At 39.6% G+C, this 13,917-nt stretch overlaps 1 protein-coding gene across 1 annotated transcript; it reads left to right on the forward strand.

The window, feature by feature from the left end:
• The first annotated feature begins 1,701 nt into the window (after nt 1-1,701).
• LOC147960789 (protein FAR1-RELATED SEQUENCE 5-like) lies at nt 1,702-2,869 on the forward strand. The gene is made up of 3 exons (XM_087533552.1): nt 1,702-1,906; nt 2,041-2,093; nt 2,564-2,869. The coding sequence occupies exons 1-3, from the start codon at nt 1,702-1,704 to the stop codon at nt 2,867-2,869; spliced, it is 564 nt and encodes a 187-aa protein (XP_087389678.1).
• The last annotated feature ends 11,048 nt before the right edge of the window (nt 2,870-13,917 follow it).

Below are 13,917 nucleotides of genomic sequence, written 5' to 3' on the forward strand. Positions count from 1 at the left end.
ATGCCCATGTTGTACTGTAATTGTCCTGTTTAGTGTTCTTCCCAATCACCCATGCGATTCTTGCCTTCAAACAACTGTGTAAAGAGTAAACAAAACAATGAGTTTCAAAAAAAGAGTCAACACGTGTAAATGTATACTAACATGCAAACATAAAAACAAATCAAGCAGGAGTAGATAAATGGATGCTAGCAGAGGAGATAATGCAGAAGATGGAGGAGGAGGGAGAATGCATGAAGAGGACGATGCAGCGCGCACACCAAGCAGCAATTCTGCATACCCAAACATCATGGGAACAGGTAAAATTACCAACAGTATTGTTTACATATCATCATGGAATGAAAAACCCAGTTTTATACTTTATTATTGAAGTGGGTTTGAAAATTACCAGCATTGGTGCACACATATTACCAGGTCCAAAAATGCAAATTACCAGGGTTTTTTAGGCAGAAAGAATACTTTACTATTGAGGTGGGTTTGAAAATTACCAGCACTGGTGCACTCATATTACCAGGTTCAAAGTATGCAAATTACCAGGGTTGTTTAGGCAGAAAAGAAAGATACATTCACCGAATCTTCAGAAAACTACCATGATGGAAAACTGTTATTTATCATGTAATATTCCACTAATCTACCAGGCCAAATTGCAGGTGCTCGGGCAGTCAGCGCAAACAACAGCTTGCCTAGTGGTGGAACAAATGCACATAGTGCTGGAACAAATGCAAGCACAGGAGCTGGGAGCCTTGGAGAGCAGACAATAAGTGAACCAGCAACTCCAGATTCTGCTGGGATCGATGCTGATATGGAAGGCAGCAACATGGAGGCATATTCCACACCTAAGCAACCATTACAAGGGACAAAATTTGACACCATGGAGAGTGCACGTGACCACTACAACACCTATGCGCGCAGGACTGGCTTTGCAATTAGGCAGCAATTCAAGAAAGAGAGGGTTGATGGAACTATAAGAAGGGTGCTACTAGTTTGTACAAAATATGGCAAACGACGCAAGGACAGGGATGAGTTGTAAGATGTGGAAAACCCAGCCAGCATTGTCAAGAAGAGGAAAAAAAGGAAGTTTTTAGGACTGAATGTGAAGCGCACATGTACCTATCCCACGATGATGCATGGTGGACTGTTGACCGTTTAGAGGACACCCACAATCACCCCCTGATCAAAAAGACGTCCCTAACAAAATTCTTATCATCACATCAGTACATTCCGAAGGAGGAGCATGACTTCTTGAGGGTTCTGCACGGATGCAACGTTGAGACTGCGAGGCAGATGCAGCTGATGTCATGGTTCTATGGGAGCACTAAAGACGTACCCTACACGACACAAGACATTGCTAATCAACGAGCTAAGTTTCGCTTAGAGCACCGCCACAAGGACGTTGGGACCACAATTGCATACTTCCAAGAGATGAGTGCCAAAGATTCATATTTCTACTAGAGAATCAAACTTGATGATGAGGACAGGGTTGAGAACTTGTTCTGGATAGATGGCGCATCACGCAGGGCATATGCAAAGTATAATGACTGTTTGTCATTTGACACGACATACGTGACAAACATGTACAAAATGCCATGTGCACCATTCATTGGAATTAATAACCATGGTCAATCCATCTAGTTTGGGTGTGGCTTCGTTCGAAACAAACTAAAGGAAAACTGTGTGTGGCTGTTTAACACATTCCTCCATGCAATGGGTGGTGTTGCCCCAAAAAACATCATCACAGACCAGGACTTTGCAATGAGGAGTGCGATCGACGAGGTCTTCTTGAACATAATACACAGAAATTGCCGCTATCATATAATGAAGAAGGCGCTGGAGAAACTTGGAAAACTTATGGCTGATGATAAACCACTAAACAAAGCGTTCAAAGACTGTGTCGACAACAACTTGACTGGTACGTACCTAATCTGTTGACCCATTTTAATTACCATACAGCAAACTTGAGAAGCCATATGGATATATGTGATGCACAAGTTACCATGTGTGGGTCTACACAAGTTACCATGATCTTGTTGGTTATATTACCAGGGGCAGTTTCATTGGACCAACATCAAATTAGAATGGAAACAATGTGTGGACATGTAATCACCGTCTAGGAACAAAAGAAAAATAACAAACAAAAACATTTTTACATTTGATAATAGCAAAAAACGGTTCTGGTTATTTTGTACCAGAAAAACTACATATGTTGATACCAACTATTGGTTTAGAAAAGTTACCAGACTAGGTGTATGACAAACAAAAGAAAAGAAAAGAAAACTTTCACATATCAAAAAGAACAAAAAAGATCTGGAAAAATTGTTCAATGAAGTTACCATCTAACAACTAAGAAAAGTTACCGGCATACTTGTACTTTAATTACCAATGATTGTGTATGATGTTGTAATTGTCTCGTGTTTTGTGTATCACAAAGGAAGAGTTTGAAAACAAATGGTGGGCAATGATGGATGAATATGGCCAGATCGACAACGAACATTTTCACTGGCTATGGGAAAATAGGAAATGTTGGGCCCCAGTGTACTACATGAAGTATTTCTTTCCATTCTTGCAGACAACTGCAAGGAGCGAGGGATTCAATGCTGTGCTCAAGAAGTATGTGAACCCCAACAACTCATTGATTGAATTCGCAACTCAATACACTGCAATCCAGGAGAAAGTAATGGTGGTTGTGGCGAAAGAGCAAGTGGACACAATTTACAAAGAGGCAGACATGTATTCATTAAACCCAATCGAGTTACAGATGCGAGGGATATACACACAAAATCTGTTCTCCGAGTTCTATTTAGAGATGAAGCTAAAGACTCCTTACGGATGCGACACTTTGCAAGATGGAACCTTCAGGATGTCGTCGCTCTGAGGCATACTACCAAAGTATGGGGATAGGGACTATCATGTGTAGGCGAACAAGGATGAAGGGGTATACTCATGCACTTGCTGCAAGTTTGATCGCGATGGGCTATTGTGCGCACACATACTACGAGTAATGGAACAGATTGGAGTCTACGAGATACTGAGGAGGTATATCCTAGATAGGTGCACATGGGATCCAGAAGAGGATCTTGTTAAGCCTGATTACCAATAGTCAACAGTTAAGAAGGGTATGACAGAGGAAGGAAAAAATATCATGAGATATACATCTATTCTGAATGATTTCAAGGAAGAAGCAAAAGACGCTTGCACTATTGATGAAGGGATGGCATTGGCAAGTAAACACGTTAATGCTTTTCAGAGACGACATGGATGCACTAAAAAAGAGGCAGATAAAGAAAGCAAGAAAGGAAAAAGATGAGGGAAAAGAAGCACAAATGTTTTCTTCACCACCAGGGACTAGTGCCACTGAAGGTATCTCAGTAGCGCATCAAGGAAGCATTCCTGTCATGCATGTGTCTGGCAATATTTTCTAGTTCTAGGGCTCACATGCCGAGGGATCCCAATCATTAAACAAAAGAGTGATACTAGACCCACCAAAGTCTACTATGAAAGGGCGTCCAAGAGAGAAAAGATTCCAGCACCCATTTGACATTGCAAAACCAAAAAAAGAGAGGAAATGTAGAGTTGCGGGTTGACAGATCATGATAAACACAAATGTACCTCAGCCATCCAGCACTGAGAAACTTGAAGCGTAAAAAAGTTAGATGGGCATTGAAATGCAAGTTATTGATTTTACTTATCAATTTTACCCATTTTATTGTGTAAACGGTGTCGAGACACCATGTAATGAAAAGTTATCAGCACTGAAACATGTAAGTTATCGTCCAGAATGTAATGGGGATTTTCAGAAATGAGAATGAGATTAGTTATCGTTCTTTGTTTGTGAGCAAAATGTTATGACGCCATGAAATTGAAAGTTATCAGCACCTGATAAAGTATGTTATCAGCATTGACTAACATAAGTTATCAGCAAAAATGTATAAAAAAGATAGTAATTAGCCCAGAAAAAATGTATAAAACTATCATAGTTCTTAAACATAAAATCAAAACTTATATTGGTGCAAATTTCTCACATCAATTACTCCTTGTTGAACAAGTGATAGCGTCATTGCGTGCATTTGTTAAGAGGATGGTCCAGCCACATGCTTGTCAATATCTTCCTCAGCGCCAGGATCTGCTCCTTAGTTATTGTCGGGATATTTTTACCATCCCAGAACTCCAAGATCTTGAACGCGAAGAAACCGCAATCAGTGTTGTAAGGAAAAAACAAAAAATGTGTTAAAAAGCCAAATAAGATATGCAAAAAGGTGAACGAACTTTTAAAATGCTACACTACTAAGTTACCGGGTATTTAGATGGAAAAAATGAAGGAGTACTAGCAAAAAAACTAACCCATTGTCCTGTTTGAACGCATCGATGTACACAAGATCATAGTCTTGGATCTGCTTACTCGAGTCCTTGTACGCAATCAACCAGGCTTTTTTAATGCCATTCATAAGCTTCGTCGCATGTGTGATGAGCGAAGGGCTATCTTGTGGACGAAGAGAATCAAGAGCTTCAAATCGTTTTCCCTTGAGATTAAGGCACAAGACATACCAATGCCCGTCCTTTGGTAGAGGTCCCAACTTTTGCAGTGTTGGAAACAGTAGCTGTTAAAAAAATGTGAACACATGAACACAAGAAGTTACCAATGCATTTATAGTTAAAAAGGCAAAGTTATCAGAACACTGACAACATATGTTACCAGTAGGCATACATGAAAGTTACCACAGAAAAGTAACATAACTAGGTACCAGCTAAAATTTAGTGGTACGATGTCTGACAAAACCAAAATAAGAGCCTGATAAAATTTCATGTTATACCAACTAAAAAACAGCTTGTAGGATTTAAAAGAAGAAAAGTATGTAGTTTACGTAAAAAATTGTACCTGATTTTGGTGACTAAGTATGTAGTTTGCATCACGACGGATATGTTTGATTAGGAACTTGCTCGTCATATCATATGTATGAGAAGATATACTGACAGCAACCATGGAAAGATGATCTTCCCTGGGGGTACAGAATCACATAGAGTTCGGATGTGGAGCTTTGCAATATTATTCGAAACTTGACCACCTTCTATCACACTAATAGCGAGCTCCTCCAATGTGACCCATCGCCCATCGATGTCAATAACCCTAATACTGAAAAGCAAACAAAGAAAAAAAAAGTATATAAGCCAATGTTTTGCCAGTGAGGGGTCAAAATACTAGAGAAAAGGAAAATAGTAAATGTCATTACTGTTTTATCCTGGAGTCAACTGAACCAGTGGTGTGCTTGATAACTTCTACGTAAATAACCTTTTCGAGTGCAGATGCTGTGAGGCCACAATATGGAGGCAGAAGGAACTGCGATGGGCATCTTACCCTAACTTTCTGAATGTACGATTTAGGAGTCACACTGCCTGAATGATTACCATAGGGAGGTTGAATAACTAGTGTAGCAAATTCATGGCTGGTGGGGTGGTCTGGAAGAAAAGTGAAGGGAGTTATTAGAGTTGGGAATGATGGAAAGAAATATTATGGGGAAACAAAAAGAAAAGAAGTTATCAGAGTTTAGAACATTAAATTATCAACATGAAGATAATGATGTTATCAAGGTTGGCAGTAGGAAAAAGTTTGTTAAATAAAATATTCCTATCAGTACCTTTTACAGAAGCGTAATTTGCTTTTGCTCTAACAGTGGAACGTTCAACTTCTTCAACCCAAATAATTACATCATCGTCTTCAACATCCGCATCATAAACTCGAAATCGATGCTCTTCAAAAAGTTGCGATCAGGTCAGTTTGCGAACCGAAAAAGGAATGTCAAATATGTGGAAAAACAGCTAAAGAAAAAAGTGATAGATAGTACAGAATGATGATATAATTACTATAGAGAGAAAAAGGGAAGAAAATGAGGGGGGTCAGGATAGTTAAAGGGGCAGCATAAATGTATTAGAATGGTTTGTGTGTGCGTGTAGGGAAAGAAGGGGGAGGGGTGTATTTACATCATCAATAAGGGAAACAAAGGGTTCAAGTTATCAGCATGGTGATAGCAGAAGTTACCAGGGTATGATCACAAATGTTACCATTTAAGTAACTAGTTAGCAAAAAAATGAAAACATGTAGGTATCTAGTTAGAACAAAAAATACTAGCACAACATTCACAAAAAGTTATCATGGTGAAAGTTACCATACGATAAAATGGTAAGCTGGAAAACAAGGTACAAATATCTTTCATGTAGAGTGTTGTATTTATCAGTTAAAAGTAGAGCGCTACAATTATCAGTCAGATGCTAGTAAAAGTTACCAGGAAAAAAAGAAACAAAGGGTTGAAGTTATCAGCATGGTGATAGCAGAAGTTATCAGGGTATGATCACAAATGTTACCATTTAAGTAACTAGTTAGCACAAAAATGAAAACATGTAGGTATCTAGTTAGAACAAAAAATACCAGCGCAACATTCGCAAAGGTTATCATGGTGAAAGTTACCATAAAATAAAATGGTAAGCTAGAAAACAAGGTGCAATGTCTTTCATATAGAGCGCTATAATTATCAGTGAAAAGTAGAGTGCAAATAATTATCAGTCGGATGTTAGTGAAAGTTACCAGGAATAATGAACAATAATAATCACATATAATACATCCACACACCAGACAACATAAAAAATAAAAGAGCGCGAATGTGAAACGAAAACACATAGTTCATTACATAGCACATACGCAAAAGCAGAAGTCATTACATGTGAGAGGGGGGTTGTCCATACATAGGATAAAAAGAGCATAAATATACACACAAGGATCGGACTAAAAGCATAAAAAAGGTCTTCGAAAAGTAGACATCCATCCCATCACTCTTTTGTGATAAAGCGAAGACACGTATATGCCTTCACTTACCAAGGCCATCAGGCTGAGAGCATGAAAACGGATTGGAGTCGATAGGATTATCTTCTGCATTCTTTAAATCTCGTGGTGCTGCCACCATATGATCAATTGGGGATTCTGCTGCTCGATCATGCGAAGCATTGTTAACCGCTGGGACCACTGCTGGTGCTTGAGTTGTCGAAACAACCGCTAGTGGCGGTGTTGGAACTGCAACTAGGACTGCGGCCGTCGTATTAATATCTGGTTTGGGCGGTGTGGGGCCAAAATCTAGGCCAAGAGAGCAAGATGGTGGGGTGAAACCCCGGTAGGCCCTATCAGCAACAACATCTTCTACATCTGCATTAATGCTGAATTCTTGGGCGACGACTTGGTCATCCCCAGGTTGAGCTTCAACAAACAATGCATCTTCAGTTTCAACTGGTTCTACCACATTGGATTGGGCAGATTCAACTTGAGCTTGAACAACACATGGTATTTTGACAGGAGCTTGGTCATCTTCAGCTATGATAGCGCTCATTGGAGGAGCAATTCCTTGATCTTGATCAGCACAAGTTTCAGCTACGGCAACGCTCATTGAAGGAGCAATTCCTTGAGGTTGATCAGCAGAAGTTTCAACTACAACAACACTCATTGGAGGAGCAATTCCTTTAGGTTGATCGACAGAAGTTTCAGCTTCAGTGCCAATAACAACATTGGCAATTTCTTCTACCACTTGAGTAATAGTGGCTGCTGCCGTGAGCTCATCCACAGCTCCAAAACCAGCATCTGGTGAATTCCTCACAGGGCATTATCTTGCACAACAGCCATTGGAGAAGTGACCACGGGGGAGTCTTTAAAATCATCTTTCGCGTCCTTGGAAGCAACACGAGGAGAAGACCTAGTTGCAACTACAACTTTAGAAGACTTCATAACCTTCCTCACAGTAATCTTGGTCTTCTTGCTGCACACAAAGAAAAATAAACACGGACATTACCAGCTTATAATAACATTAGTTACCAGCTTATATTAACATTAGTTATCAGACTATTTTTGCATACAACAGCTAAATATAACATTAGTTACCAGCTTATATTGACAGAAGTTACCAGCTAAAAAATAACTTTAGTTACCAGCTTGTATTCAAATTGTTTGTTAGCTTATGGCCAACTTGGTTATCGACATAATGCAAAAAATCAACATCGTCACGAATCATTAATGAAGATGGTAACTATGAAGATAACAAAGTTACCAACAAATTTATCATGATAAAAATAACAGTAATATTATAAGAGCTTTGACTATAAAAACTACTAGTCATTCCCATACAGATTATGATGCCACGCATAAAAGAGCTAAATTACCGGTATATATTCACCTAATTTACAAAAGAAAAATAAACAAATAGAGAAAATCATTTAGATATCATATAGTGAGGGAAAATAACATTCATAATCACCTGTGTGACGTCTCAGACGAGTCAACATCTGCCGAAGAACGTGTAGGATTACTAGGTATCTCCTCAGACGTGACACCCACAATGGTAGAACGCGTCTGCTGAAGGTCGGCAACACTAATAGATGGAGCATTCGAACACCTGACAAATTATTATTTGAAAAGGATATAGTGCACATGAGAAAAATGTTACCGTAGACAAATAACACATGCTTACCAGCATATAATTACTAAAATTATCATGCAAAAAAGTTAAACTACATATTGTTCAAATAAAAAACTAAAGTTATTATCGTGAAAATAACTACTAAAAGTTATCAGCCTTACCATGATACAATTACTATTCATTATAGACAAAAACACAGGCTTATTAAGGAATAGAAACTATCCAGACATAGTTACTTCTAATTATCAGAAGCTAGGTGCTAGGAAAAGTTATAACACAAAAAGAGTAACAATAACTAAGTATGTACAAAAATGCAATATAAAAAATGAAAATAAAAAGAAATCAACTAGCAAATGATAAGAAACTCACTTGCGAGGATGTTGCTTCTTCCGCGTGGGATTGGCAATTACTGAGTTAGTGCCCTTATCAGGGCCTACAATGCCAAGCTCATTGATGACTATTGCCTTGATACAACGATGTGTATCATCCAACAACGGCTGGTCCGAAATAGTTGTACCAGTGGCCATGGGCGGAGAAGGTAGGCGTAATTTCTTGCGACGCCTAGAATATTGCTTATCCAAGTTACGGACGAGAGAAGAATCGCACCTCTTCATAGAAGCATCAACAGCAGCCTCGTTTTGAGTATCCGTCATATCTGGCTGGTTATGCAATCCATCACTAGATACATTCCCGGAACGTGCAGTAAGCATAATCTAAGACTCGAGAGGCTGATCAGTTCCTACAGTAGCAGTTCCATCAATTCCGGCTGACCTTACTGACACATTGGCAGTTGCAAACATGGTTGCACCCACATCTGCATTCGCTGCGCCACTACCTGAAGCATCATAGGCATTCGGTCCAGTACTACCCCCACTACCTGAAGCCTCATGGGCGTTCGGTCCACCTGAAGAACCATGGTAATGAACGTGAAAATCTAGATCTTCGTCAGAGTGACCATCACCGCCACCATCACTATCCTCATGATCAGAATCTGAACCTTCAACAGTTTGCTTGCCGATAACTTTTACTTCACGGGAGCGGGATGCAGGACGGGTGCTTGCAGTCTTCCCGTAGTAGAAGATAAACCCTTTAGTTGGCTCTCTAACACACGGGACATCCATGAGCTGTCTTCATCATCCAAGGACATGAACTCATTAACAAGACCACCCAGGAGGCCAACCATGCCATACGAAAAGCGACCCACAATAGCAGAAGCTTTAGCAAGTTTCTGATAGAAAATCATGAATGAAAAAACAAATAATCAGGTTGTGAGAGACATTAATTACCATGCAAAAACAACTAAAAATACCACACAAAGATAGGTTCAAATGAAGTTATTCCAAAGTGAGAATCTAAAAAATAAAAAAAGTTACCATCCTAAAAATAGTACAAGTTACCAGGTCTTTATAACAATATTTACCAGGAAAAGGAAAACAAAAATATCCAAACGCACAAAAAAGATTAAAATACCTGTTCAGAACAGTTTTGCGGTGCATGAACACGCATGAATTTATCTAGACCTTGTAAGCCACCAAACAAGCAATACTCTTGATCATATTAGGGCTTAAGCTGAAAAAATATGATAAAAAACAAATTAAAATCTTGATAAAAAAGATGGCAATACATAGAAGGTAAGAAAAATGACGAATGGGAAATTACCGGTAATTTCCCATAAGAAAGCTTGTCCCTCTGGACATCCATCCGGAGAACTTTCGATGCCAACTCATTCATCCACACATTAATTGCAAAAGGACCATTAGGCAAGATGATACCAAGGCTAGTTAAGTCAATAGCATCTATATACAGAAGCTGGAAAAACAGAAAAGGTCATTACAATCTAGCTGTTTGGTGGAATAAGATGTACGATCCAAAAATCATGGGAACAAAAAAAGAATAGGGGGACTAACATTGTAGAATAGGAGGCAGCCCGTCGTAGGCTTTCCTTTTGAAAGGCCTTTGTGAAGTTGATCCGCAATAAATTTACACCAGTTGAGGTTTTTTACATTGCCAATATTTTGCTGCAAAAAAAATGAAAACACATGAAACATAGAGGAATGTATGCACACAAGTTAGCAGGGGACATAAGTAGACACTTATAACACTCTTAAAGCATTGAATCACCAAGTACATAAGCACACAATTACCACATTATTGAGAAGTAAGTCAAAATTACCATATTGCAAGGCATAAATAAATTATTAGCTGCATTACTACATAATTACCACACTTTCAGAAAAAGTTATCAGGCACATTACTACATAATTACCACACTTTTAGAAAAAGTTATCAGGTGCATCACTATGTAATTACTACACCTTCATAAAAAGTTATCAGGTGCATTACTATATAATTACTACACCTTCATAAAAAGTTATCAGGTGCATTACCACATAAATACCACACTTCAGATCGTAGAAAAATCAAAGGGATAGAAATTACCACACTCCAAAAATCAGGGAAAGTTATCAAAGTGAATATGTGCATAATCATCAGACTAAGAAGCAAAAAAGTTACCAGGTAAGAAAACAGAAAAGAAAAGAGATAAAAAGCGTGAACTAGAAAGATAGCCAGATGTGCTTACCAACACAGGATACCATCTGGTGATGATCTTGTTGGAAGTCGTCGGCGCCATCACAGTGCTGGCAACAAGCACAAGCCACAAAGCGCTTGAAATTATCGTCATGCCGGTTAGTGCTCAAGATAAGGTTTAATACATCCACAGTTTAAGGAGCATGTCCAAGATCACCAAAAATATCTCCCGCAAGCTCAAGCTGTGCATCTGTAGGAACCTTGAAATCCACCGCAATATCACCTCGGGGCACACCCATTATATGATGCACAAACTCTTCACTGACCGGTAACCTTCCGCGACCAGGTACAACAACCTCACGGGAATCAAGGTTGTATAGACCAGCAAGCCATTGAGAAAGCCGATTGAACAGATTATCACACTTGATATTCCACAGACTAGTGAAATCCATGTCATCGATCGCGGGCATTCTCTCATCTGACATATCTTTACAGGCAGTCACAAGAGCACTAGGAGAAGCCCTGTTCCGATCTGTGGGAGGCTTATGCTTCTTTAAGGGGTTCTCCTCCTCAAAGTTATCATCTAATTTGCGCTTCCTTCGCATTGTGACCTGACACACAAGAATAACAAAGAGAAAAAAGTGAGCATAAAGGATGCACAACTGTTGAATTAATATTCACACACATATTCTTATGATACATTGGTAACTTGTGAACATACAACAAGATAACTCATCCACAACAGAGAAGGACAAGGACATGTGTGCTTCTAATAGATATTGAATACCTGAATTTTTGTTTGCTTATAATACACCGATAAAATGTATGTATCGGGCACGATAACTTATGCAAATTAGGGATGGCAACAACTTACACATAAACACATATATTGGACATCACAGAACTAAGTATTAAAAAATTAGTGACATGATAAATTTTACAGTGGACTCCTGATAAATTATTCACACCACTGATGGTAATATTCACAATTAAAGTTCATGTGAGTTAAATGATGGCACATCCATCAGTTAGAAACACAAAATGCATCATGAAATGAGACACCACTGATAGTGCTAACAAAAATCAGGGAAATCGAGCTGTATAGCATTTAGAGAAAACCCTAGAAATCGGAATCATGAATGGATACATCACTGATGGCGAATCATGATTGGATACATAATAGTTTTGCATCTAGAGAAAACCCTAGAATTTAGAATCGAGCCGTGTAGAAGAGGGGATCAGTTCAAAAATTACGGCAATTAGCCACAAAATCGAAAACGGCAAAAAAATCACTGGAATGATTTGCATGAGAAACAGGGCTAACAAATAGCATCTACACCACGAATTGAACGCATTGGGCGCATTTCTCGTCTGTTCTATCATGTGACCATCCTGACGAACATCCCGCAACTAATGGCGTCGAGAAACAGAGCACTAACTATTGGGGGCGGATGTGGGGGCGATTGAGTCGATACTCACCGGTGGAACAGAATACTAGCGCCGAGAATCGGCCGGAGAAGGCGTCGCCGCTCGCCTCGACAAAGAGAGAGCGGGGGCGGAGCGACAGAGGAGCGGGTGCGCGGTTACCAGACGAATTGAGGCGCACGAACTACTGGGGGCGGATGTGAGGGCGATTGAGTCGATACTCACCGGTGGAACAGAAGACCAGCGCCGAGAATCGGCCAGAGAAGGCGCCGCCACTTGCCGTCGACGGAGAGAGATCGGGCGCGGAGCAACAGAGAAGAGGGCGCACCGTTACCAGAGGAATTGAGGCGAGTGGTGGGGGAGGGGGGAGATGGTTCGAGCAAAGCGGGGGTGGAGCAATGGCCCACACACCAGCGACAGAAAAAACAAAACTACTCGCTGGAACGTGTCGCGTGTGTCGGATTTGAAATGGACGGCATCCAGGTGGTGTGGCGATTTTGCAATCAGGCACAGGGTTGCCAAATACATATTTTGATTTGATATACATGTTATTGATGTGTACCTTACTAATGCTCGCAGTAGCGCCGGAGTATTTGATACTGGTTCTGTTGCTAATATTTGCAACTTGAAACAGGGGTTACGAATTAAGCGAAGATTGGCTAAGGACGAGGTGACGATGCGCGTGGAAAATGGCTCCAAAGTCGATGTGATCGTCGTCGGCACGCTACCTCTACATATACCTTCGGGATTAGTTTTAGACCTGAATAATTGTTATTTGGTGCCAGCGTTAAACATAAACATTATATCTGGATCTTGTTTGATGCGAGATGGTTATTCATTTAAATCAGAGAATAATGGTTGTTCTATTTATATGAGTAATATCTTTTATGGTCATGCACCCTTGATGAGTGGTCTATTTTTACTAAATCTTGATAGTAGTGATACACATATTCATAATATTGAAGCCAAAATATATAAATTTAATAATGATAGTGCAACTTATTTGTGGCACTGTCGTTTAGGTCATATTGGTGTAAAGCGCATGAAGAAACTCCATGCTGATGGGCTTTTGGAATCACTTGATTATGAATCACCTGATTCTTGCGAACCATGCCTCATGGGCAAGATGACTAAGATTCCATTCTCCGAAACAATGGAACGAGCAACAAACTTATTGGAAATAATACATACTGATGTATGCGGTCCAATGAGTGTTGATGCTCGTGGTGGGTATCGTTATTTTCTGACCTTCACAGATGATTTAAGCAGATATGGGTATATCTACTTGATGAAATATAAGTCTGAAACATTTGAAAAGTTCAAAGAATTTCAGAGTGAAGTGGAAAATCATCGTAACAAGAAAATAAAGTTTCTACGATCTGATCGTGGAGGAGAATATTTGAGTTACGAGTTTGGTCTTCATTTGAAACAATGCGGAATAATTTCGCAACTCACGCCACCTGGAACACCACATCGTAATGGTGTGTCCGAACGTCGTAATCGCACTTTCTTAGATATG

The sequence above is a fragment of the Triticum urartu genome, chromosome 7A, assembly GCF_056163025.1.
Source record: "Triticum urartu cultivar PI428250 chromosome 7A, HENAU_Tu73, whole genome shotgun sequence".
Taxonomy (NCBI): Eukaryota; Viridiplantae; Streptophyta; class Magnoliopsida; order Poales; family Poaceae; genus Triticum; species Triticum urartu.

Coding starts and splice junctions, on each gene's coding strand:
- LOC147960789 (XM_087533552.1), top strand. CDS start 1,702: ATGGGTGGTGTTGCCCCAAAAAACATCATCACAGACCAGGACTTTGCA. Junction 1,907..2,040: donor TGTCGACAACAACTTGACTG/GTACGTACCTAA, acceptor TTATATTACCAG/GGGCAGTTTCATTGGACCAA. Junction 2,094..2,563: donor TGGAAACAATGTGTGGACAT/GTAATCACCGTC, acceptor CCATTCTTGCAG/ACAACTGCAAGGAGCGAGGG.